Source organism: Sinocyclocheilus anshuiensis, unplaced genomic scaffold, assembly GCF_001515605.1.
Source record: "Sinocyclocheilus anshuiensis isolate Anshui unplaced genomic scaffold, SAMN03320099.WGS_v1.1 scaffold743, whole genome shotgun sequence".
Classification (NCBI taxonomy): domain Eukaryota; kingdom Metazoa; phylum Chordata; class Actinopteri; order Cypriniformes; family Cyprinidae; genus Sinocyclocheilus; species Sinocyclocheilus anshuiensis.
This window is the reverse complement of record NW_015552601.1, coordinates 71,590-93,005: the sequence shown is the minus strand read 5'-3', so window position 1 is coordinate 93,005 and position 21,416 is coordinate 71,590. Positions and strand designations below refer to the sequence as shown.

The window sequence follows — 21,416 nt, the reverse complement described above, 5'->3', positions numbered from 1 at the left end:
CAAATACACAAAATAATGATCTTTAAAAAAGCATCATATGACCCCTTTAAAATAATTTTAAATATCAGTATTCAATGGTTTATGTTTAAAATAACAAAATATTATTTATGCATTTGTAACTGCAGGTTAAATGCATTCATGTCCCTCTGTGTGGGAAAATCATCCCATGCAGCTTCTGTGTTTCCTCTGCATTGCATAGATTAATAATTTCTATCACTGCTGTGAACGGACCCGCACACAGAATATGAAGGATATCAAAAGTTTCACTCACTCACTCACACACACACACACACACACGTACAGGGACATTTAAGAGGGTTTATTCTCCAAATAACTAATTTCAAGTTGCAGAAAAATGTGTTTAAAAATTGTGTATGGACTCTTGCTCCAAGTTACCTTCCTGTCCACTGATTTTTGCCTCTCACAAAAGCCACAAAGCCTTCCAAGAAGACAGTAAAGGCTTATGTTATGCTTGAGCTTTAGTTAGGCTGAAACTTGAAAGTTAAGTTGCATGACATAAATGCAATGTTTAGGTATTATTATTATTTGTATTACTATTATTTTGATTTATGCCTTAGTTTTAGTTTGTACTGTTTACCTTTTTTAAAGTAATGTGAAATTGATTTTTTTTTATTCATTTTATTTTTTTATATATATTTTTATTTTATTGATATATTTGTATTTGCATTTTGAATGTAATTTGGCAATTAAATGCATTAAATGGGTTTAGTTTTCACGGTTATTAATGTATGCAATTTCAGCAATAATTTTAATTTTTCTAAAAAGAAAACAAATTAGTTTTTTATTTTAAGAGATCTATCTTATTATCTCTTGTATATTTAGTATTGCTCTTTAATAAAGAAAAATTCGTATCCGATTACTCGATGGAATAATCGGTAGAATACTCGATTACTAAAATAATCGATAGCTACAGCCCTAATCGTTTGACAGCACTAATTAAAATTAATACTTAAATATAAAAATAAAAAAAAACAGCCTCATTTTAGAATTGAGATACAATTATAGCTTCCAATTATTTTGATTTAGTGAATTTTATTTTTGTATTTTTCATTTTCGTTAAAGTAATTTTTTTTTTAAATATGTCTATATAGTTTTTGTTAATTTTCATGTCAGTTTTAGTAACTGATGAGCTAGAAATAATTTACTCAATGATTATATCAACGCAAATATTTCTGCATATTCAGCATGTAAATGCAACACCACCAATTTAATTACTTTTATAATTTTCACTTATTTTGAATTAGTTTTTATTTTTATATTTTCCATTTTAAACTTTTAGTAATTTTGTTAGTTTAATTACTTTTTAATTCGTTTTTATAAAATATCTATATAATTTGTTTTTAATTTTAGTTATTTTAGTTTTTCATATTACACTAAATAAAAATAGAAATAACTAGCTAAAATGAAAAGTTTTTTGATATTTGAGATTCAGTTACTTATTTTATTTCAAATTTTTGTGTGTTTTATTCAACTACAATAACCCTCATATAGGCCTATAGAAATCAATTTCAAGGCAACTGAAATATTTTAGAACTGGGCAGAAAACCTGACATTCATTATAGAAAGCTCCACAAATATTTTATTTTCCATGACTTTTCCAGTTGCCTGAAAGCTCCCAGGTTTTCCGTGACCGTGAGAACTCTGCCATATGGAGCAAAAGAGAAGACACTACGAGAAACAACCTTCCCAGAAACCCCTGCATCAGTTCATGCGCTCACCCTCTGTCTCCATATCCTGTCCTTTGGGTGCCTCGCCGATGTCGATGGTGAACATCACAATCTTAGGGGTCATGGTGGACATCTTGTTGCTGAAGCAGAACTTGTAGATTCCGTCCATATGGGCGGCTACAGAATACTTGCCGCTGGACTCGCGGTCTCCTTTATAGATCTGCTTCCCATCTGGACCTGTTATCTGTTCAGGACAAACAATACATGAGGTACTGACAGGTGCTCACAACTTCACAAAAACCCACAAATAAACACTATTAATAGTTAATAATATCCATGTGTGTGTGTGCATATACAGTGCTGGCCAACATGATTAGAACACTAGTATTTCCAGCAGCTAGAAACCATTTCTAGCTGCTGAAAATACTAGTGTTCTAATCATTTTGGCCACCACTGTATATATGGCTCTTTAAGAATATCTAAAGTACCAAGCAAACTTTTAGATTACAAATGGTACCATGACCAAAAAAAAAATCATGGTAATACCACAGTATTTGTGTTTAACAACCATCTGGTGGAAGCAAAGTAAGACCAAATAAACCAGAGTACTTTTACTTTCACCTTGACCCTTCTAAAGGTTATCAATACACACAATGCCGTACGTTAAGACTTCATAATCTAGTATGCAAGCATTAATAATCACTAACAGCCAGCAATTCACTTCCGGCTTCATCCACCATCTGGTGCGAGCAGACAGCGACACCTACAAACTTCATACAGCGCCTGTTTATGGCCTATCGTTTATTATTAATACAGTAAGTGTATTTTGATGCTCACCTCCACGTCGATGTCCAGAAATCCTCCCTCGGCGACCTCAAACATCAGGCCCATTTTGGTGCCCGAGTTCACGCGCTCATAGAAACACTCATCCGCGTGAGCATCGATGCTCACAAAATAGCCGCTCGCCGTGTAAGACAGCGCGCCGAGGAGCACGACGAGTTCCGAGAGCGTAAACATGTTTGGTGCGCTGTATTAATGGATGATAAAACCCATAAAAGAGACTTTACGCCGCACTGGACCGATAAAGGCGGAGACTGCCAAGCGCTAGCTGCGCTACTGAGGATGCCACGTCAAGATTTAGACGAGTCGCCTGAAGGGACAAAAAGGCGACAACGACGGACGTAGTTCGCGTTTGCAAAAACCGAGCGGAACAGTTGACAGATTGGTCACCGAATTTATCGACTTGAATTGTGAAACTATTTATTTTATTACATTTATACATAATTATGTCGGTGCGATTTGGCTTTTTTTTTGTTTTGTTAAAATTAGAACACAACTCAGAGGAAAAGTTTATTTTTCTTTGATAATGGTGGTTAAAATGTATTTATTTATTTGAATCGAATGTAATATATTAATTTAATACTATTACAAATGTAGCCTATGTATTATATAGAGAGAACTGTTTATCCACAAAGGTAAAAAAAATTGAAATATGTCACTACATAGTCATTATTTTACAAGAAATAGAAAACAAAAAGACTAAAATATTGCAAAGCCTTAAATCGATCCTTTAATTGATTCATATACCCTATTTGTATGTTTTCTTTCTTTTTGTTCTCTTCTGTTGATATTATTGCAGTATGTTTATCTCAGTATTTGATTTGCAATGATTGTTGTTTTTATGGTTGCAATAAAAAATGTCAGGGGCAGTGATATGCTTTAGTGATATACTTTTAGTTGATATGCTTAAAACTTTTTTTTAATAACAACATTTCTTATATTTATTCTGTTATATTCACTATGCAGACCGTTTTATGGTCGCACATTAATATTTTTTTTTATTTTTTTTAATAACAACATTTCTTATATTTATTCTGTTATATTCACTATGCAGACCGTTTTATGGTCGCACATTAATTATTATTATTTTTGTTTTCAATGTATTTTTATTTCTAACTATTAAAAATACAAAAGGAAAAAAACACATAATAAATATACAAATAAATACCAATAAACAACAACAACAACAACAAAAAATAAACAAATATACATTATTATTATTATTTTTATTTTATTTTTTTTTACATATATTCAACCTTTTCGAAATAAAAAAAGGGTAGGTAGAAGCCCTAGGCTTATTAAATCCTACCCTCAGTAATTACCAATACCAAATCACAATCAGCCATAATAAATCAGACATACCATTTTGAATAATACAAAAATACTAGTCCAAATTACGTCCTACTTTATCTATCTATTAAGATAAAGAAGACAAACAGAAACAAAATCAAGCAGCATTAACAACAATGTTGATAGGCAATGTTGTTAATTGATAGGCACTTGTACTTTTAGGTTTTTATGCTTAGTTACAGCATTATCAGCCTAAAATAGCCTACACTTCTTACACATTCATGTTTTAATTTTAATATTTTGATATTAATATTTAATGTTTTAAACAATTTACTTTATTTTATCATTCACTTTATTTCTATAAAATTGTATTTAACCTAAAATCATGATAATGACCAAAGAAATAAAATAAAAAAATTAAATTTAAATCGAAACATTTTTTTTGTTCTGCTGTTCTTGTGTCCGCCTCTAGAGGGCGCGTCAGTGCGGCGCGTCGCGCGCTGCGTGTCGCAGCTTTGGTGACGTTTTTCCAATCGACTCCAGAAAACTCTCCGCCGACGCGGCCTAGCGCTCCCGGTCCCTCTTTCCCGTTATTTTATTCACTCATGTCCGTCTGTCCGAACCCGAACCGAGCGGGACCCGCTGCCTTATGAGGCGCTGAACACGGGACTGTCGATTTAAACGGAGTTTTTACCCGGAAAGCGAGTGAAATAACAGTAAACAGAGAGTGAGGGAGCGATGACATCCCGAAGGTGAGAAACTAGCAAAAACAAACCTGATATTCTGTCCATTTCTCATTTATTTTACATATCTCATCACTGTCGGGCATCCTATTTTCAGGATAAATCAAACAAATGTTTGTTTCAAGTGTGTAAGATGCGAAACGAACGTGTTTAATTTTAAATGTCAGGCAGTTGAATGATTTAAAACCCAACGGCGAGATTGAACATGTTTGAGTGTGAAATAAATAGTCTGTCTGATGAGCAATTAAGTCAAGTCAAGTTTATTTGTACAGCGCTTTTCACGATACAAATCATTGCAAAGCAACCTTACAGCAAATTAAGTTTCTACAATATTTAGTGGTGTGTATTTCGAAAATAGCAGAGGACCTAGGACAGATCCTTGTGGCACTCCGTATTTTACTGGTGATAATTGAGATGACTCCCCATTTAACTGATGTTAGGACATTGAAAGTCTGTTTAATGATCATGTTTCATATCTGCTGCTGATGATTGACAGGTCATATTGTAGATTTGACCACAGATAGGGATGATCCAAAGGAAAATGGCACTGTGTTGAAGAATGACATGACAGCAGTGTGGTGTGAATTTGAGTTTATTTTTCTTATTGTAAGTTAGTTATTAAGGCCAGCTTGTGTTAATATTGTTTTCATGTAATCTGCATTATAGATAAACTAAAGATGAATGGATGCCTGCATAATTCATCATATAAGCAAAACGAAAGACACATTTAAAACTGGCTTAATGTCATAGCATTAGAAACAAGCAAGCTTTACTTTTCAAAACATTTGACAATGTTATGATTTATGTAGCATTTGTGACATGCATATTGCAATCATTTTGGTGTCACTGTATATATACATATTATACACATTCACAAAGGCATATATTGCACTATTTTGATTCAATAATGTCTAGGGTTATTATAGATCATTATAACTAAACTTTGTTAGTTGAACTAAAATAAATGTTAGCTGAAATAAAATAAAACATAAAATGCTTTATTTCAGCTAGTTGCCCAGGCAACATTTCTTATTTTAATTTAGTTTAACTTGATGTATTAAAATAACTAAAACTAAAACTGGAATAAGAAACTATAAAGACATTTAAAAAATAAAAATAAAACAAAATGACTAAAATTGTAACTAAAATTACAATAAAAACAGCAAATATAAAAATTGATTAAAAATATTATTAAAAACCAAAAACTACTAAAATGACAAAATCACAACAGAATTACTAAAACTGTAACTAAAATAAAAAATATATAACAATTAAATAAATTCAAAATATTGTTAAAAACAAACAAACAACAAAATTAGTAACAAAATTACTGACAGATCTCTCCATATTTGATATGCTAAAATTATTTTATTTTTGAGCTGCATCTCTGGCTTTTGATTCTGAATGATCTTTTTTTTCATATGATGGTTTTTTATATTTACTGAAATTTCTGCCGATATTTTCATGTCTACTGCTGTATTGCTTGTTGTCTAAAGTGTTAATGCCCACAATCAGTATTTCATGTGTTGACTGTGTTGTGTTTGTCTATAGGTGGTTCCACCCCAACATCACTGGAGTGGAGGCGGAGAACCTTCTCCTCACTCGTGGTGTGGACGGCAGTTTCTTGGCCCGTCCCAGCAAAAGCAACCCTGGAGACTTTACGCTCTCTGTCAGGTGAGAGATGTTGGATAAATCGGGATTTAGACTGGGAATAAGTGTTAATTGAAAATATTATGTATTATGCAATTGACTGCACTGTAAAATATCCTGCTAAATTTAAAAGGTAAAAAGTAGGGATGCACCGATGTATCGGCGGCCGATATTTATCGGCCGATTTTTCCTCAATTTACAACCATCGGCATATCGCCTATATAAGGAAAAAGGCCGATATAACAAATGAATAACAATGGTTTATTAATTAACTGCATGAAGGCACTGAGCTGTATAATGTCTGTTGCATAATCCTAGCGCTGCTGTCTGCACTTTAATGCTAATCAATAACAAAAGACAAAAGATCGCACACTATTCTTGACTAAATAACTTTTGTAACTTTCATAAGTGTAGCGGACCTCATCTGAATGATGACCAAAACTTTACTGATGTTTTAAGTTTATTGCGTCCTTTTTCACTCCAAAAAAATCACCATAAGAGCTAAACAAAACTCTCTCTCTCAGTTGCATTATCATCAACATACAGCGAAGTACACAAAACACTTATTACAACTAACAGTAAACAAATATATACAGATCTCATGCCTTTTCGGGGGGTGTTTAATAAACTGACAAACTTTAAATCCGAAGAACTTCGTGCTTTCATTACCCATATAACGTTAGCTCCGACGTAGACTAGAAAACCCGTCAAAATAAGAGTCCCACCTTAGTAAAGAAGATCTCATACATATTTAAACTTACAAAAAATAATAAAATGTATACAAATACAAATTAGAAGGTTAATCATAATAAAGTCTGTTACAGTAAAGAAGGATTAATATGCATTTAAATTATACAGTGAAGTGTTATTTTATATTTGTTTACTTTATTTCTGTACCTGAAAACTGTTAAACCTACCTAGAAAGCACTGTTTATTTAATATGTATCTTTGTTCTGTTGTATTTATGTAGGCCTGCTGAATGTTAAATGGATCCAATCCATGTTCATTAGAAATTATTAGATGATGCAGCAATAAAACTGCTAGTATCATTTAATGCAGGTGTTTTTGAAATTTTTTGATACTATCTATTTTGATGCCAAAATTTCAAATAAGAGAGGAAGTGACAAATATCGGAATCGGCCAATAAGTGATTGTTAAAATCGGTATCGGTATCGGCCCCAAAAAAACCTATCAGTGCATCCCTAGTAAAAAGTTTAAAAAAGGGCAGAAATTCGTCGTAAAATACTGACCGTGTTTCCGGTTTTATATTATGTGCCTGTATATTTTACAACTGTATTTCTTTAAGTGATATAATGCTAATATACCTCTCTACTTGAACTACAAACTAAACTTTTTACCTTAAAAAGTACTGATATCCATCATAAAATGACAGTACTGTGTGTTAATGTCAGTGTTTATGACACTTGGTAGCTTAATGTATTCACGTCTAAGTGTTTCTCTTCACGAGACACTTTTGTGTATTGAATTCATCAAGTGTTTGAACCCCTTAAGTTAAAACCCTTTAAAACTTTTTAACGTTGATTACTCAGTACTAAAGTCATGGAAGGAGGGCATCAACCGGCAAAACATCTGACATCTGGCAACCGCAAGCATGAAAGCTTGTGGAGGCTTGTTACAAATTCAAGATAAGGAAAATATCAAATGAAAATTAAACGTTTTCACGATTAATAACCAGTGGACAAATATACATTTATTGTGCAGCCCTTCTATAAATTATATGGCAATTCATAATTTTTGCTTGCAAAACCATAATTTTTCAACCAGTAATATAATTTTCACTGTAGATGACAAGGTAATTTAGTTTTGTACATATTTTTACTGTAACATTTATTCAAACATTTTACAGTCTGCTATCATAATCTGAAGTTTTATGCAGACTGAATTGAAGCTCTTCTCATCACTAGGCGAAATGGCGCCGTCACCCACATTAAGATCCAAAACACGGGAGACTATTATGACCTGTACGGTGGAGAGAAGTTTGCCACTCTGGCTGAGCTGGTGCAGTATTACATGGAACATCACGGACAGCTGAAAGAGAAAAACGGAGATGTCATTGAGCTGAAATACCCGCTCAACTGTGCCGATCCCACTTCTGAGAGGTGAGCGCGAGCATAGCTCATTATCTGTCTGTCCTTCCATGACAATACATGGGCCGATAGTTGTTTTTTATAGGCCTTTTTATTGGCGTCTGAACCCGAACACACTCCTCTGACATTGTCCTTTTTTTTTTTGCAAGGTGGTTTCATGGTCACCTATCTGGTCGTGAGGCCGAGAAGCTGTTGACAGAGAAGGGCAAGAATGGAAGTTTCCTGGTGAGAGAAAGTCAGAGTCACCCGGGAGATTTTGTGCTCTCCGTACGGACCGGAGACGACAAGACGGACACCAGTGACGGCAAACCCAAAGTCACACACGTTATGATACGCTGCCAGGTAAAGTTCACTTACAATTCTGACTTGCATGTCAAATGTGTTTTCTTTTAAATTAGAAAGGGGTAAGGATGGTTAACTAAGTGTTAAACAACCAACTAGTCATTTAGTGGGCTCAAATAATGTAGATTTAAAAAATATTTTACCTGTTTGTTAAATGAAAAGATGCAACTTATGTGATATAAATACTCTTTGTGATTTAAATAAGTAGTTGTTTCTACATTCATCTGCTCTAAAGCATCACTGTTAAATAAACAAATATATATTTATAATAAATCATTAAATACATGCATACCTATTTATGTATGTATTTATTTATCTGCAATGCTTTAGATATTTAGGCTAAAATGCATTCTTGTATTTATTATATGTTATTTAATTGTTGTTCTTGGTCTATATTGGAAACCTGTTTGAATGGTCAATTGGTTTATTTAGTTCCAAATCATAGTAATAAAAAGGCTGTTTTACCTGTTTTGTGTTATGTAAGTGGGCTATAATTTCTATTATCATTTTATCAGCATGATCTTAAGTATGATGTTGGAGGTGGGGAGAAATTCGACTCGCTCACAGATCTGGTGGAGCATTACAAGAAAAACCCTATGGTGGAAACACTGGGGACAGTCCTGCAGCTCAAACAGGTGTGTGATTGATCATTTAAGTAAAGATTTGAAAGATTTAAAGATGCATTTAGAATTGCACTTGTGAATCACAAAATTGTATGCTAAATTAATACACTTATGCTCAATAGATTGGGGTCAGTTTTTTTTTTAAAGAAATTAATACTTTTTTATTCAGAAAGGGCGCATTAAAATTCAGCTTTGCATCGCAGGAATAAATTACATTTTAATATGTATTCAAATAGAAATGAATTATTTTAATTTATAATAATATTTCACAATATTGCTGTTTTTACTGTATTTTTTATCAAATAAATGCAGCCTTGGTGAACAGGAGACACTTCTTTCAAAAACTAAAAATCTTACTGCCCCCCCAACTTTTGAACACATTTTTGAACACTTACTTGAAATGAATTGAACAAGATTCTTCCTGACATAAGAGTTTTCCAATGCAGTGTTATGTTTCTTGCAGCCTCTGAACACTACCCGCATCAATGCAGCAGAGATCGAAAGTCGGGTACGAGAGCTCAGCAAGCTGGCAGAGACCACAGATAAGGTCAAGCAGGGATTCTGGGAGGAGTTTGAGGTGAGAACCAATCAGCACCCAGTTTAGTGCCAGATTAAGCAGTGATCTGTGTAACTGATCAATCAATGTATTCAGTAAAGGGTCGAGTTCTGACAATCATTTTTAATACTGTGTCCACAGACGCTTCAGCAGCAGGAGTGTAAACTGCTCTACAGTCGCAAAGAGGGCCAGCGGCCAGAAAACAAAAACAAGAACAGATATAAAAACATTCTTCCCTGTGAGTGAACATCATCATCATCATCATGCAACACATGAGCCATCAATGTCAGTAATATTGTTTTCTCTGTGTCTCCTCCTCCTCAGTCGACCACACGCGAGTCGTGCTGACCGACGGTGACACGAATGAACCGGGCTTGGACTACATCAATGCCAACATCATCATGGTAATAAAGGTGCCTTCAAGCCCTATCAGAATGATTAAAAAGTTTGTGTAGTAACTTTTTTTTTTTGTGGTCCCCAGCCTGATATCGAGACTAAGAGCAACAATTCCAAGTTGAAGAGGAGCTACATTGCCACGCAGGGCTGCCTGCAAAACACCATCAGTGACTTCTGGAGGATGGTGTTTCAGGAGAACTCTCGAGTCATCGTCATGACCACGAAAGAAGTGGAACGGGGAAAGGTGAGGCGGTTCCCAATGGCTGGACCAGTTACAGACATTTTCACTCTGGTTCATGGACTGATTTTTGTATTGCTGAAAGAAATATGTAATCATGCAAACTTTGACCGAATTTAAATGCATTTGGAATGGTACTAAAATTACTATTTAATGATGTGAAATAATGCATTTTCTAAGCTTGAAATTAGTTGCCAAAAGTAGAGCTGCAAAATTTGGAAAAAAAAATCTAATTGCAAATTTATTTAGTAGTTATTTTTTTATGATTCTGATTGAGATTTTAAAATAAACTAAAGCAATAAAACATTTTCATGACTTAAATACAATTAAATATAAAACATTTAAACTTATTTTATTTTGGCTAGTTGCCAAGGCAACATTTCTATTTTAATTTAGCAACTTAATGAAGTAAAATACCTAAAACTAAAATAAAAATGAATAAAACTAGGCATTAAAAAAAAAATTAATAGTGATGACAAAATGCACAACAAATTACTAAAACTTTAACTAAAATGAAAATGGCAATTATAAAAACTCATTCAAAATAATAGTGAAAACTGTAATATCTCGATGCTAAAATAACTCTGGCTCTAAGTTTGTTGTGCTTGTTTGTGGGGTTGCAAAATTTGCCTTACATTTGAATATGATTAAATATCAATATGACTACAAAATAATAATAACAACTAAAGAATATTTACAAAATATAATACAAAATTAGAAAATTTCACTGTAAAATAAAAAAGTAAAGTAATAAAAATACTTATCTCATTTTACAGAAAAACATTCAAATGAATATTCTAATATTTATAGCTGTCTTAATTTTCAAACGTTGTAATCATAACTGTAGGAGACTTTAAAGCTCTTTTGCTGACAACTAGGGTTGCAAAGGGGTGGAAAATTTCCAGTAAATTTCTAAAAATTTCTGAAAGTTTCCTGACAAGTTTCAAAACATTCTGGAAGGTTTTCTGGAAATTTACCAGAAATATTCCACCGAAATTTAGAGAGCTGGTTGGCACATATTGCTTCATTCTGAAACCTCTAGCGCATGTATTTATTTAAATATATCACAGCCTTTGTGATTTGATAATTGCGTGAAGCCATATCCAATATTGTATTAATAGTTCATTGCTGGCTGAAATATTCTGAGATGAATTGTGTTGTTCTTCACAGAGTAAGTGTGTGAAGTATTGGCCTGACGTGTCTGCGCTGAAGGAGTACGGAGCCATGCGTGTGCGGAACGTGAAGGAAACATTGGCGCACGATTACATCCTGCGAGAGCTGAAGCTGTCAAAAGTTGGACAGGTAAGGTCAACCGAAATGCTTACGTCACCACAGAACGCGGGAGTCTTTTTCTAACACCGGGGATCTGTCTGATGTTGTAGGGTAATACTGAGCGTACAGTGTGGCAGTACCATTTCCGCGCCTGGCCTGACCACGGTGTGCCTGGAGACCCGGGAGGCGTGCTGGACTTCCTGGAAGAGGTCAAAATGAAGCAGGAGAGCATAACCGGGGCTGGAGCCATCGTGGTGCACTGCAGGTTATGAGAACACAATCAAAAACTAAGGGTTCTGTGGGTCTTCAAATGGCTTAATGCACCCTTGCACAAATTAAGGCCTTAAAAAGGTCTTGAATAAATGCAGAAAGTCTTAAATTCATGGCATTAAATGTTGCATGCACTGAAAAAAATGAAATGTGTGAGTGTTGGTTCTAAACTTGTGTTTCTGATTCTCCTGCAGTGCTGGGATTGGACGAACAGGAACATTTATCGTGATTGATATTTTAATAGACATCATCAGAGAAAAGGGTAAAGTTCTTACACCTAGATTGTTTATCTGTTGGTGCTCTTTTTGTTAATTACTAGGCCCTACAAGCTAAATTAGGCCACAATAGCAGCTTTACTTGAAGTTAGATCTGACCTGCAATCTGTTGTGCAGGAGTGGACTGTGATATTGACGTGCCCAAGACTATCCAGATGGTGCGATCTCAGCGTTCAGGAATGGTACAGACAGAGGCCCAGTATCGCTTCATTTACATGGCCGTGCAGCATTATATTGAGACTCTACAGCGCCGCATAGAGGAGGAGCAGGTGTGTGCGACGCTTATATTCACAGAAGAGAGAGACACTTCACTCTATTGATATTATAGACTTGCAGTATTGCCAACTGTGCTTGTTTTTAGGGCTGCACAATTTGGCTTTTTTGGATTTTATATCAATAAGCCTGTGAAACGATGATAGTTTATTATTTTTATTATGACTATTACTGTTACCACAAAAATATTTACACAAAACAAAATGAGATATTACAATTGTAGTATTACTATTACACATTAATATTACACTGTAAAAAGCAAAAAAAAAAAAAAAAGTATTTAAGAAAAAAATCTAATGTACATAAAATATGAAATAATAAACATAATAATGTTTTTTACAAAACAGGAAAAACAAAAGCAAAGAGTATATACGAAAACAATTTAAATGAGTAATAATGTTATTTTACAGAACAGTAAAATTATTGTAATATTTAGGCTGTCTTAATTTATTCATTTTCAAACATTAAACCATAGAGCTCTTATTTTGACTGAAAAATGCAGGGATACTTTGAAGCTTAACAGATTTATAAATAGAGGAGCTAAATGGTGTAGATATGCAGTGTTGCCAACATGAATTAGTCTCATGGACTGTTTTGACTGATTATTAATAAGCTGTTTTTTTTTTTTTTTAAAGAGCTCCTTGTTTGCTGCGGTTATTTGTAGGGCTGCACAATTTGGCTTGTATTTGAGTTTTATTATATAGCAATATCACTGTAAAATAATGATAATAAATATTGTTTAATTATGATTATAATTATTATTATTTCTACTGCTACATTACAAAATACAAAATATATTAAAAAATTTGAAATATTACTATTGTATAGTATTAATACTATTTCACTGTAAAATAAAAATTACATAATAATATAAAGTAATAATAATGGTATTTTTTAGAACAACATGTCTTAATTTATTCATTTCCAAACAATAACCCTTTTATTTTGGAGGAAAACTCTAGGGAGACTTTAAAGCTTCTCTTTTGTTGACAGCAGATTTATAAAGAGAGGAGCAAAATGGTGTAGATTTGCAGTGTTCCCAGAATGAATGAGTCTCACGGACTGTTTGTTTTGACTTTCAGAAAAGTAAAATTAAAGGACGTGAGTACACCAACATCAAATATTCTCTCTCTGACCTGACTGGAGGAGATCAGAGCCCTCTGCCACCGTGCACGCCAACACCAACCTGTGCCGAGTGAGAACACACCAGACCATTACTCTCCACATACACAATTTCATTAATTTCATAGAAAAGTATGCGTGTCACTTTAAAGAGAGAGCATCTGAGAAATAAATGGCAAATGGAGCAATAGATATTAGACATCTCTTGACAAACACCTTTTAAGCACATTTTTAGATACCTTTTTTTCCTATGTTTTGTTTGAATTTTATAAAATAATATTTACCTGAGAAATAAATGGCAAATGGAGCAATAGATATTAGACATCTCTTGACAAACACCTTTTAAGCACATTTTTAGATACTTTTTTCCCTATGTTTTGTTTGAATTTTATAAAATAATATTTACAACTCTAAATTAAAACTCTAAATTTTGATTTGGTAAAAGCACCAGCTTTTAAATTCGACATAAAGCTGAAGCTGCGATACACTTTACTACTATTATGATTCTGAGTGAAATGGCTATCAAATAAGAAAAAATGTTGGGCTGCACTTGATTTTATTCTTCAGTTTTTGATTGGATTGTGAAAAGTGAGCGTTGTGTAACGGAATGGAAACAGATCAGGTCATGTTTTGGATTAAGTTTTCTGACATGTTATTGAAATACGAAGATTATGCATTATCAAATTAAATATGCACTCATTTGCATACATTTCCAGAACAAATCTGAAAACTGGATAAAACCAGGTGCAAAATACTTTAATTTGGTGAAATATTACAGCTTTTTATGGCTCTTGGATTTGTCTTTTTATTACTCCATAAATTAGAAAATAATGTCAACAGGCAGAAAAAAAATATTTTCACCATGGTTTTAGTTATATAAACCAGGTGAATGTTATATGAACGATCCCTTCTGTAAAAACTTTAAGAATATAGATAGGAATAAAACTGTAAAGTTTGGTGTATATAAGTGGATTGTAATTACAATCTATAAATGCAAACAGATAAAGTATAATAAAATAAACATTTAATACTTTGTTTGTTTATTTATTTATTTTTTGGAAATGCACAGATGAATAGTTTACAGTAAGACCAGCAACATGCATTAAGAAAATTAGGGTCAGTTGTGATTTCATGCCAGCTATAAGTTGGAAACTTGTCCCATGATGTCTGGTTAAGATGTAAATCTATGTGTTTTCAGCATAAGGGACGACAGCTCTCGAGTCTATGAGAATGTGGGTCTTATGCAACAGCAGAAGAGTCACAGATGAGACTGTCCAAATCACAGGTACGACGACTCACTCTTCACCACAACACATCACAGTATGTTCAGTCCCAGATTCAACAGACACATTTACATTTGTTTTTAGATAGTTTAGAAGCCTATTCACATCAAAAAATAACTTATTAACCCTTATTGTGTCTTTTTGACCCAGAGAAGCTAGTGTTTCCTAGCTAATGTTATCGCATTGAACTAAAACTTGCTGACTTTGCTCACACAGGGTATAACAACTTCACAAAAAATTTATAATTTTTTAGGATTTTTTCCCCCACCTTGTGGTGTCCTCAGTCAGAAATGACCAGCCTACAAAAATGCTTAAAATTTGAAGCATTTTCAATCTTTGGGTTCAATCAGGGTGTAAACAGTTAAAAAAATTTTTTAGCACAGCACAAGGGTCAAAATGACATTATTCACCCAAAAGTCATTTCTGCCTGGATACTATAGATTTGATGTTGCTTGTACATGAAGACACAATATTAACAGCTCTACGTCCATCTGCAATGCAAAATTTCACCTTTGTAACACCTTGTGCTAAAAATGTTTAGTTATTGAATAGGCTTTTAGAGTTTGTTTTGGCTCATTTCAGTCCAGTAATGACTGTGTATCTTTCTTTTTTTTTATTCCCATGCAGCAACTGTTTTTGTTGTTGCCAGACGCTCCTGAACACCTAAGAAGTGATCATGACTAAACGGAGAGACGACAAAAAAACAACAAAGGAAAAAAAAAAGAAGAAAAACAAATTCCAGAGACCGGTTAACACGAGCTCAGAGACATGTGGATGGAGTGAATTTCATTTCTCCTTCCAGCTACGTAGCCTTTTAACCCCACACTAAGAAACCACTGTGACCATCATGAAGCCTTATACAGAATAAACCCAAAACAGCCCCTTGCAAAATCATGTTTTTTTTGGGTGTGTGGAGTTTTCTGAAATCGATTCAGGCTACTTTTAGCGAGTGTGGGAAAAGCTTACGCTCTTTTGTTCCTCTCTTACATCGTCGTTTCTTTTTCCATCTCTTCTAAACAAAGCAAGAACGCTTTCTGGAATACATCTAGTGTGATATTCAAACAGAAAATGGACACTATCATCACATACTCCTTTGCTAAAATAATTGGGAATAGAAGAAAAGCGAAAAGAATGAGGTGCATCCCTTTCCTCTGCAAATGAAAGAGATGCACCTCATCTTTCCAATACAGTTCATTCATTTTATATTCAGTAAAAGCGGCCCGTTTGTGCCATTCGAGTGCTAGTGCTAAATTCAGATCAGAGGATCTGAATCATTCTAGTCCACTTTCACAGCCTCTGCCTTCAGTTTAAGCCCAGCGTCCTTAAGTCTTTGCTCCAAATGGCAGGAGAACTTCAGCACACCTTCGGTTTGCCTTTTCGCCCCCCTCGAGAGCGACGTCCTGACTTTTCCGTGGGACAAAACGTCTGTGTCACTGGCTTGTTTGTGTTACTGAATTATTGTTCTGCTGCATCAGGCCACCCAGCAGCTGCTTTGGCTTGACTGCGAAATCTGTTTCTTATTATTTTTTAATGATTTTGCTGTCTTTAAAAAAAAAAACAAAACACAAATTTGTATTTACGTCAAAGCAGCGTATGAACTTAATTTCCAGATCACTGTTTTAAGAGTGACTGCACATTCGTAACCCTGGTGATTTCTCGCTTGTAAAGAGCTGTGGATATAATTATGGGTTTTAAAGTGTTATTCGGGCCCTCTATGATGGACAAACTTGTTTTGCCAGGTCACATGCCTTTGCTTTCTTGCAATGATAACTTTTTGGCTTTTCTAGTTTTTGCAAGCTTCACTAAACCAAGCTTTTCTCATGTTCAGCATCAGCAGTATTTCATAAATCATTTGTTTAATGTTTTCGCAAGTGCTTCTTTCTTCATAACCATCGGTTCAGACGTTGTCTTTGTTCACAGCCTTAGGTGTCTTAAGATCACAGTTACTTTCGTATTATCTGGCTTTGACTTTCTTGCTTTCTTCATCTTGAACATTGATTCCTTGCACGTTTATAACATTGGTTTTCTGGCAGGCGACGAGCTCAGCCCATCATGTATTCGGCGTACTGTAGTGTGTTTATCATCCTGAAGTGTGTGAGCGTGTTTGTGTCTTGCAGATACTGCTGTTTGTTTGCTTTCTCAAGTCCGGTCTTCTGTTTCTGCAATGCTTTTTGTTTCTTGTAAACATGACACACGTTCCTGTGTGTTGGTGACCAATTATCTTCCTTTACTTTCTTTTGAAACCAACAAACAATGTCACGGTCCTCTTCGCTACACGGAAAGCATTACGGTCCAAAGCAACTAATGTGAATTTTTGTCATCGTGAAGAGAACGAAATGGTTGTGGAACTCAATGCAAACTATATTTTTAAAACTTGTATATTGTACATGAATATCTTGTAGAGGAGAATGTACTTACTAAACATATGTAATTGCCATTAAGATATACTGTATGTTTAACCCAGCAGCATTTCTTCTCGTGCCAGACGGTGAGCCTTACAGAAGCTAATAGGGTTGATCGTGTTGTTCGGCTAGCAATGCAATTAACCAACATGAACTCCTTGATAACAATAAATAAGAAGCTCACATCTTCATGCTCGAATCCTGTTTATTAACTGGAATCTGTGCGATTGATTTTGATTGGTGCATGGATGAATGTAAAGGAATGAAAATTTGCTGAAAATGTACTGTCCCTCAGGTCATCCAAGACGTAGATGAGTTTGTTTCTTCATCAGATTTGGAGAAATGTAGCATTCAATCACTTGCTCACCACTGGATGGGTGGTGAATCTGCAGTGAATGGGTGCCGTCAGAATGAGAGTCCAAACTGCTGATAAAAACATCACAGTAATCCACATTGTTGTTTTGGGAATTATCATAACAGGTAATACACTGCAAAACAATATTATTTTTTGTGATGTAGAAGTTACATGGCCACTTTGACAAATCTCACATTAAATGTAATAAGATGGCAAAAAGCAATGGGCTGAAGCTAATAGATTTTGTTGCGCTGGACTCTATTTTTATGTTGTGCAGCTGCTGAGTGCGGTGATGTTGTGCAGCTGTTTCACTGCAGGCCTGTGAACTAAACTCTCAAGACTGCAGATCTGGATTTTTCTGGGAAGCCACAAGGACTCGAGGTGAATCTGCTTGCTATAAGCAAAGTAAAAACTAAATGTGAAAAATCACAGGGGTTTCAGTTGTGTCTCATACAAGCAAGAATTTTTTGGCTGAAGCCTGAAGCTTCTCGGATGTTTCTCCTGAGAAAAAGACCTCAATAATCCGTTTCAGAAGAGATATTAAATTCTCAAACTTCTCAGATTTGCAAATATACAAAATTCTGCAATCTCAGAATTTTTGTATCATTGTTATAATATTGTAGTTTAATATCTTGATTTCTATTTTTTTTTTAATTTAAAGTTTTAGTAATTTTGTTGTATGCTTTTCTCATTTTTATTTTGTTTTAAAGTTTTAGTAATTGAATTGTATTTTTATTTTTTTAGTTTAATTTTTTTATTTTGTGTTTTTGACTTTTTTTGTAGTTTACTTGGATTTAGTAATTTTGTTGTGTTTTTGTCATGTTTTTAAGTTTAACGTTTTAGTAATTTTTTTTGTGTTTTTGATGTTTTTTTATTAAGTATTAGTAATTTTGTGTGTTAGTTTAGTAATTTTATGTTTAGTTATTAATAGTAGTTAGCAGTAGGGGTTTCAGTTGTGTCTCATACAAGCAAGAATTTTTTGGCTGAAGCCTGAAGCTTCTCGGATGTTTCTCCTGAGAAAAAGACCTCAATAATCCGTTTCAGAAGAGATATTAAATTCTCAAACTTCTCAGATTTGCAAATATACAAAATTCTGCAATCTCAGAATTTTTGTATCATTGTTATAATATTGTAGTTTAATATCTTGATTTCTATTTTTTTTTTAATTTAAAGTTTTAGTAATTTTGTTGTATGCTTTTCTCATTTTTATTTTGTTTTAAAGTTTTAGTAATTGAATTGTATTTTTATTTTTTTAGTTTAATTTTTTTATTTTGTGTTTTTGACTTTTTTTGTAGTTAACTTGGATTTAGTAATTTTGTTGTGTTTTTGATGTTTTTTTATTAAGTATTAGTAATTTTGTGTGTTAGTTTAGTAATTTTATGTTTAGTTATTAATAGTAGTTAGCAGTAGTCATGTAAAACAACATGAAAATGAGAGAAAAAATAAGTTTTTTTTTTGTTTATTTGATGGTTTTTCTTTCTTTTCTTTTTTTACTTTACTATTTATATTTACTTTTAATCATAATGACCATGTCTCAGTATGGACTCAAAACATTTCTCATTAAGATCAAATCATCTGAGCTTCTCCACATTTATTTTATAGCCATAAAACTCTTACTGTATGACAACTATTGACTCATTTGTGTCTATTTTTATTTGGAGTGAAATGAAACGTTACTAAGTACTGCATTAATTCTCATGTGTTTTGAGAGCAAAATCTGGATTATAATTAAAACAACATGAGTGTTAATAATTAATGCAACATTGTGCACATGCTGGTGCATTTCATTACATCCAAGGTTTATAGTTTAAATAACAAAATACAGATTTAGATACAGTTGCTTTTATCTGTTTTTACATCAAACTTAATAGTAGAAAAAAGAATAATCTTTTGATGTTTTTTTTTAGGCATTTTTAGAAATTATTTTGTACTTAAGAATAATCATCTGCTAGTTATCTTTGAGGTTTAATTATGGCAGAACCTTTAGATCCGAACACATGAGATATTATGGGTCCAGAGCAGACGAGGACACGGACCCCCAGGAGACACGAGACGTTATTGACTGGCGTCTTGATAAAGCAGGAAAAGGTTAATCTGCCGTCTGTTTAGAGATGCAGTCCTGTGTTTGACAGTGAAGAGCGGCTCTGCTAAAGCAGCATGTGGAGATTCAGGACCAGATGAAGGACATAGAGAGTCGCTGGTACACGTTCATGTTGCTATCTGTCTAGTTTTTGTTTTTTTGTTTCTGGAGTTTAATGCATTGGCATGAGTAGTAATCATACATTTGAAAACAAAGAAAATAGTGAAATAATGGAAAAATGTGTGTATGTATGTATATACAATGGTAGCAAGCAATGATACACAAGTGCTATGACAAGTCTCAGTTGGCTTATCGTAGTGCCCAAGTTTTTTTAAATTTTGTATTATATAATAAATAAAAAGAAAACAGGTAGAATAGAAAAAGAATCTTATGGCTTCAACAACTGAGAGCTAGGCAGTCTCGTTTGAATGTCCACTTCTGAAACCAGACTGGTTGCTGTCCAGGAGGTAGTTCTGTGTGAGAAAGGCAGAGACTTGGTTGAACACAACTCGTTCAAGTGTTTTTGCAATGAAAGGAAGAAGGGAAACCGGTCTTTAGTTCTCTAAAAGAGATGCGTTAAGGGTGGGATTCTTAAGTAGTGGGGTTATACGAGCCTGTCTAAATGCTGAGGGAAAAACACCAGTTTAACAAGAAAAAATATTTTATTTTAGTATTATTTATATACTATTATAGTATTTCTTAATATTTTGAATTAGCTTTTATTTTAATATTTTCTGTTTTCATTTTATTTTGTTGAACTAGTTGTTATGTGCTTTTGTTTTAATATTGCTTTTTAGATTTAATTTATCTTTTGGTTTTAATTTTAATTAATTTTAATTTTTCAAGTAGTTAAATAAACTGTACTAAACATGTAAATAAAATAAATAAGAATTAGGAACAGCAGTAGTGAAGAGTCAGACAGCAGGCAGATCACTCTGTCGCTGTCATTTTTTCTCTCTTGTTCAGTCAGTGTCTTCATTCTCCTCCTGCTCAGTGATGTGAGGCTGTTAGCTCTCTCATGTGTCTCTTGAGATGCTTTTGATTCATGTGAAGCATTTTCTCATTCTGCTCACTCTCAACTTCCACTTTCATTTCACTTGACCCCTGTACAGCAGGATCTCTGACCTGAGATCAGCGCCTGAATGAAAGTGTTACAGAGCGAATGTCATGTCGAGAGGAACCCGAACCATGATGGGCATGTTTTTAAACAGCAGCAGGCAAGGTACAGACACAAATACTGAAAGAGCATACTTTCAGTATATGTGAAATAAAATAAACGTTAACTGAAAGCATACAATTTCAGCTAATTTTCAACTTTTCTTATTTTAATTTAGTTTAACTTGATGTATTAAAATAAACTAAAATAAAAATGAACAAAAGCTATATAAAAAAACAAAACAAAAAAACTAAACAAAAAAAATACACCAGCAAGTCCACCTCTGAATGGCTGAAGAAAAACAAAATGAAGACTTTGGAGTGGCCTAGTCAAAGTCCTGACCTGAATCCTATTGAGGTTCTGTACAGTGTATATATATATAAATAAATATAAATAATATTTATTTACTTATTTTTCCATTTTAGTTGTTTTGTATTTAACTAATACATTTTTT

At 33.7% G+C, this 21,416-nt stretch overlaps 2 protein-coding genes across 2 annotated transcripts in view; one reads left to right on the top strand and one right to left on the bottom strand.

Annotated features, from left to right (window-relative positions):
- LOC107665795 (transmembrane emp24 domain-containing protein 2) overlaps positions 1-2,886 on the bottom strand; it is a 6,957-nt gene extending 4,071 nt beyond the window's left edge. The window contains exons 1-2 of the mRNA XM_016456824.1: positions 2,526-2,886; positions 1,740-1,932 (exon numbers count right to left, since the gene is read on the bottom strand). Coding sequence (XP_016312310.1) covers positions 1,740-1,932; positions 2,526-2,705 — 373 coding nt within the window. The 5' untranslated portion in view covers positions 2,706-2,886. The remainder of the gene's footprint in view (positions 1-1,739; positions 1,933-2,525) is intronic.
- A 1,453-nt stretch (positions 2,887-4,339) lies between these two features.
- Positions 4,340-15,693, top strand: LOC107665787 (tyrosine-protein phosphatase non-receptor type 11). The gene is made up of 16 exons (XM_016456810.1): positions 4,340-4,570; positions 6,113-6,235; positions 8,137-8,331; positions 8,469-8,661; positions 9,177-9,296; positions 9,748-9,861; positions 9,982-10,078; positions 10,165-10,244; positions 10,322-10,480; positions 11,645-11,776; positions 11,857-12,011; positions 12,211-12,278; positions 12,409-12,560; positions 13,647-13,759; positions 14,885-14,971; positions 15,597-15,693. Exons 1-15 carry the CDS (start codon positions 4,557-4,559, stop codon positions 14,952-14,954), a joined length of 1,785 nt encoding a protein of 594 aa, XP_016312296.1. The 5' UTR covers positions 4,340-4,556; the 3' UTR covers positions 14,955-14,971; positions 15,597-15,693.
- Positions 15,694-21,416: the final 5,723 nt, after the last annotated feature.

What these genes read in the sequence shown, in the direction of transcription:
- LOC107665787 (XM_016456810.1), top strand. An exon ending in GCCGATCCCACTTCTGAGAG is followed by an intron (nt 8,332 to 8,468) that starts GTGAGCGCGAGC and finishes TTTTTTTGCAAG; the next exon opens with GTGGTTTCATGGTCACCTAT. An exon ending in AGCTGTCAAAAGTTGGACAG is followed by an intron (nt 11,777 to 11,856) that starts GTAAGGTCAACC and finishes CTGATGTTGTAG; the next exon opens with GGTAATACTGAGCGTACAGT.